We start from the raw sequence: 5464 nt of genomic DNA, 5'->3' as shown, positions 1-5464 counted from the left end.
GGGACTCTCCTCCTTATACACTCCTACACCTGGGCTTGGGGAAAAGAGGTGAGCTTATACAAGCTCAGTGAGTAAACTAACCAATATCAAATAATTATAACATTCATTTCATACATATGTAATGCATCATCCAAATGAGTTTTCACTTCATAAGCATTCACATAAGATGGACTTGTCACCACTGATTCCCTAAATCTAATATGTCTAGTTCATACAGAGGCTCCTCAGAACTTCTGCTTAATATATCCAATGTGTCTGGCTTATACAGAGGCTCTTCAGGCCTTTCATTGAAAGTAGTGCACCATTAAGCCTCTCTTACAGATCATGCATTATCACATCATAAACATAACGTATAAATAACATAGGGGGAATTAGTGGGTCATCCAAATTCCATCATGCATCAATAATAATTATGCAAAAATGCAACATATTCGTGTTCTAAATACATACACCCTAGTAAAATAATGAAATGATGCATGTGGATAATCATGAATCATATTAAATAATTTACATTTATTAGGGTTAGAGTTACTCACCTCTTATAGCCTATCAACCACCTAACACGAATCATAGTTAGGCTTGGATCCTTAACTTCCTGAATCCCTCAAGTTTGATCCTAAAAATATTAGATCCGACAGAGTCATTTGGACCTCTAAAACTTTATACATACATCACACATCTTATTCTTGGCCCTTTTGAGCAAAGAAATTATGTTTTGGAATCTTAAGAAAGGAAGGAGAATAGGCCTAGTAGAACCCACTTTAGCTGCCGAATTCGGTTGGCCTTATAATCCAGTAACTATTGCTGTTGCTGAAGTCATGGACTTTGACTATTGAACCCTTGAGGCTCACAAGTCCCATTTTTGTCTGGTAACCACTGAGACTGCCGAAGTATTGGACTTTGGCTACCGAATTTGGAAACTTTCTAGATTTTCCTAAGAAACTAGATTCTTCACCTGCTGAAATAATGGTTTTCAGCAGCTGAATCTAGGAATTTCTAGAATTCGCAAGTCAAAAACCTATAGAATCCATCTCCCAACAATGCCCAAACTCACCCTAAGTTTCCAAAACACAATTCAAACATATAAACACAAGTCTAGGGCTAAAGAAAACTTTGAATCAAGCCTAAACACAAATGAAATTCCAAATTGAATGTGAATTCAAGATTCAACCAAAATAAACATAACATGATCAAGAAATTCTTGAATCCAACAAAAGAAACTTGCTATTTAAGGCCTAAGGAAACTTGAAATCAAGCTTAAACTCACATGTAACCACTAAAAGCTAGAATTCCAAGTTCCATTAGCTTCACACATCACATTTAACAAAGAAAACACCAAGAACTCAACATGCAACCCCATTTTCAACCTATTCATGCTTCAAAACTCCTATAAACATACTTGCATTCAAAAAAACCAACTATCTAACACACCTAGACATACTTAGATTCTTTTAAAAGATCAAAAGGAAAAGGAATTTACCTTTTTGCCTTGAATTGAAGAAGGAAGTGAACTAGCAATCCTAGCTTCAATCCACTTTCACCAAGCTTCGGTTTAGAAGAATCAAGCTTCAAAACATGAAATTTCTAAGAAAATCTCCTTAAAATGCCCTTTGCATGTCTAAAAAATTGAGAGAGAGAGAGAGAGAGAGAGAGAGAGAGAGAGAGTTACTTTTGGATAGAAAAACAAGCTATTGGCCTTTTATATCCTTACTGTCTTGGGACTTTCAGTTGTTGAAAGTCACAGTTTTGACTGTCGGAGTCCATTCTGTCCAAAAAGGATTTGACCAGTAGAAAGGGACTTTGATTATCAGATGTCCATGCTTTGGCTGCTGAATTTCCTTCTACCTAAAACACTCTTAAAAAACTTTTATTTGATCAAAACCATTAAGACATTTTCATTTTTAAATACATTTTGAACACATCACACATACATATACATATAGATATACACAATTCCCTTATTGGTGAAAACTTTGAATTCACCAGAATATCCCATCTATAATAGAAATTTTGACGTTAAGAAATGGTAGGTGTTACAGATCAAGTTTTTTTCCTGTCAAAAGTTGTCTTTAAGTGCTCATGATTCCCAAGGAACATTTTGTAAGTGAATTGGACTATACCATATTATACACACTTGTCTCATTAACCCCTTTTCAACAGAAAGGTGATTTACACTTCCTACTATTTAGAGCTTCATAGGATGTCACTCTGATGTGATCATTGTTGTAGACTTCCTACCCGAGACTATTGCTCACTCTGTGGGCCACTGAAGTCCTAATAAGACTATTTTAATTATTAGTACACACATACCTTCTCAAATCCAAGATTGTGATCCTCGACCTATATTTTGTCCTCGTTCCACTCCTTACACCATTGCCTGACTGTCTCAAATGACCAGCTATGAATAATGCCAATCGAGTGCCACGTTTCTCCTGCTACATTATCTAAAGCCAAAAAGTGAACTAGTGCCCTATACGTGCCACCAAGGAAAATAAAACTCCATGTAATCTATGTATTTTTAATTCACTATTACCCAGATAGAGTAATGCCCTCTCATTTTATGTAACCATTTCTTAACTCTCTTTCTAGGTTAGGAGTTCCTTGTTTCTTTTGTGCAACTTCTTTTTCTTTTGACTTAACCTTCTTAACACACTTGTACTTGGATCCACAACTTGTTCTACACATAGTTCGGTTTGCTCTCACTTAAACTCATTCCCCTAGTGATCCACATCAGGCACACAAATCTTAGAGTGGTGGTCCTCTTGATATCATCCTTATTACTAACCCTTTTAGTGAATCTATCTTTGAACCCATTCTTAATAGAATTGTTCTTCACTGTTGCTTGAGCACAAAACCCGGTTTGCTTGTTCACCACGCTATTCCTTGAAGTGCATTGTTGACTGTTGGACTGTTATCCTTTAGAACCTCTCTTGAATTCCCTCCCTAGAAGCTTAATCTAAAAGTTTCTTAATTATTCCTTCATCCTTTATGGTAGACGCTCATTTAAATTATTTGAATTTAAATAATTTGAATAATTTTTTAATTATAATATATTTAAAAAATAATATAATTTATATAAAATAATATTTTAGGAATTAATTTATGATATAACTATAGTAATAATAAAAATAGCATTTTTATTTCTGAAATTGCATATAGAATTTTGATCATTAAATATTAATAAAATTATATTTTCAAATTTAAAATTTTTTATTTAAAATTTTAGATCATTACAATATTAATATATTTAACTTTTTTAAAAAAATAAAATTTAGCGACATCACAATTAGTTAAAAATATAGAATTGATTAATTCAAAATTGATATAGTTAATTCAGTTTAATTCAATCCACTCAAATTTAATCTAAAATTTAAATACTCAAACATGTTATATATATATATATATATATATATATATATATATATATATATATATATATATATATATATATACTTTATTTTGTTTTATAAAAATATCTTGAGATTTTCAAACGTGTGTACAGAAAGAACGCCACTAAAAAAAAAAAAAAACAGATAGTGTAATAAGTAATTTTTTTTTTCTTTAAATTTTAGCACGTCCAAGTTCTTTTGCTCACGTGCTTCTCGTGGGCAAACGTACGCAAAATTTCCAAATGCTAAACGGTCCCAATACCTCGTCCCAACAAAATGGTGGATCCCACTATCTCCTTCCAAGCTGGAGCCTTTCAACCAATCACAACAAAATTGGTCATAAAGCAACCAATAAAAAGAGGATAAGGTTCCACGTAGGATACAAAGTTAAAATATTTTGAATTAAAAATTCAAGAAAGGAATATCCAATACCCATATCCTCTGTGTTATTTAATAATTAAAAATTTTGTATATGCGAAAAGGGAAATAGAGAGCTAAAGATGACGTACGAATTCTCACCCTTAAAAACCCCAAAAAAGGAAGAGCAAGAGGCAGCAGAGAGCATCGTTGATGATCCTGCCAATGGAAGAGTCGATGTTATGGATGAATTTGACGGCGTTTTGGGTATTGAAGATGATGATGAAAAGTTTTCGAAGAGTAATAATGTATATGGGTTAACGAGTTGGGAATTTATGGACTGGGAGGAAGAGGAACCACCAAATAATGAAAATGGAGAAGATGAAGGAACAGATCATTACAGTAAGTTTGAAGACAGAAGCTGCAGGCGCTTCTTTGAGGAAGATAGCCATTTTTGTCGCATAAAGAGAGAGATCACTGCTATTGGATTTTTGAATGGCGATGATGAAGATGAGTACAACAGAGTTTCTTTGAACTTGAACTTGAATTATCAGGAAGTCTTGGATGCATGGTCTGATCGAGGTCCACTTTGGGCTAATGGCTCTTCTCTTTCTTCCATTCCAAACAATGCCTATTATGTCAGTATATATTTACTCAACTCACTCCATTATAATCCCTTCTTAATTTTTTAAATTTCCCTTATTTTATTTTCACTTTTAGCTCTTCCTTTTCTTTAGTTAAATTGAATAGCGATGTTTTATAGCGATAGTTTAAAGTTGTTCAGATGGGAGAGGTGCCAGTGATGGAAGAAGAGAGAACAAGAAGGGAAGCAAGTGTTCTGAGGTACAAAGAGAAGCGCCACACTAGATTGTTTTCTAAGAAGATAAGGTATCAAGTTCGCAAAATCAATGCAGATAAAAGACCCAGACTAAAGGTTTGTCTTCCTGAAAATTCTTATCCACACCAAAGTGTTAGTTTCACAGGATATACCTAATTAATTTAGAATGAATAAAGTGAATTTAAATTTTTTATGATAAAACTTTTTTCAATTCAATAGAGACACAATAAGTCAAAAAATAAGGACTGCAAAAAAAAAAAAGTAGTTATCCCTATTTTTTAATAAAATGGTGAATAATATTAAGAGAAATAAATAAGGAGAATTTGCTCTTCACATTCTAAAGATGGAAGAAGACCATTCAACTAGTATTGATTGGCACAATTAATTTTAATTTTATTAAATGGCATTTTCTGATTGGATAAGTGCATAATAATAAAGCATTTTGTTTTTGGGTTGCAGGGTAGATTTGTGAAGAGAGTTTCATGAAAGGATACTGGAAATGGGCTTGAAATATCTGAAGAAATATCTTGGTGTTTGGACTTATTAATAGAAAATATGCCTTGTTTTTATTTTTTATTATTATTTCTAAAATTTTTGTATTGATGAGGAAAATATCTGAAACCTTTGGAAGAATAGAAAATATCTTGTGGGAATGCTTAGGAGAGTTTATGGGTCGTTGTTGTGGAGCTTTCTTACATTTCAGCGGGTCACGGATGACTGGTCCATCACGGATAATTGACAATTGACTGACCATTATAGAATGGTCAATCTGGCATTTAGCCACGGAGTTTTCACGTACATATCAACCCAATAGTTAGATGGACAATTGCACATGCAATGTTAGAAATCGGCTAATGCTTGCATTCTATTAATTTTTTTT

The 5464-nt window shown here is 33.1% G+C and overlaps 1 protein-coding gene across 1 annotated transcript; it reads left to right on the top strand.

Annotated features, from left to right (window-relative positions):
* Positions 1 to 3839: 3839 nt before the first annotated feature.
* Positions 3840 to 5237, top strand: LOC110635545 (zinc finger protein CONSTANS-LIKE 8). Its single transcript, XM_021784927.2, has 3 exons — positions 3840 to 4384; positions 4531 to 4680; positions 5044 to 5237. Exons 1-3 carry the CDS (start codon positions 3890 to 3892, stop codon positions 5068 to 5070), a joined length of 672 nt encoding a protein of 223 aa, XP_021640619.2. The 5' UTR covers positions 3840 to 3889; the 3' UTR covers positions 5071 to 5237.
* Positions 5238 to 5464: the final 227 nt, after the last annotated feature.

The sequence above is a fragment of the Hevea brasiliensis genome, chromosome 12 (genome assembly GCF_030052815.1).
Source record: "Hevea brasiliensis isolate MT/VB/25A 57/8 chromosome 12, ASM3005281v1, whole genome shotgun sequence".
Classification (NCBI taxonomy): domain Eukaryota; kingdom Viridiplantae; phylum Streptophyta; class Magnoliopsida; order Malpighiales; family Euphorbiaceae; genus Hevea; species Hevea brasiliensis.
This window is presented reverse-complemented; position numbering and strand designations above follow the sequence as displayed.

Excerpts from the sequence above, each read along its gene's own strand:
- LOC110635545 (XM_021784927.2), top strand. The coding sequence starts at position 3,890 with ATGACGTACGAATTCTCACCCTTAAAAACCCCAAAAAAGGAAGAGCAA. Across the intron at positions 4,385-4,530 it reads TTCCAAACAATGCCTATTAT|ATGGGAGAGGTGCCAGTGAT; the intron begins GTCAGTATATAT and ends AAAGTTGTTCAG. Across the intron at positions 4,681-5,043 it reads ATAAAAGACCCAGACTAAAG|GGTAGATTTGTGAAGAGAGT; the intron begins GTTTGTCTTCCT and ends TTTGGGTTGCAG.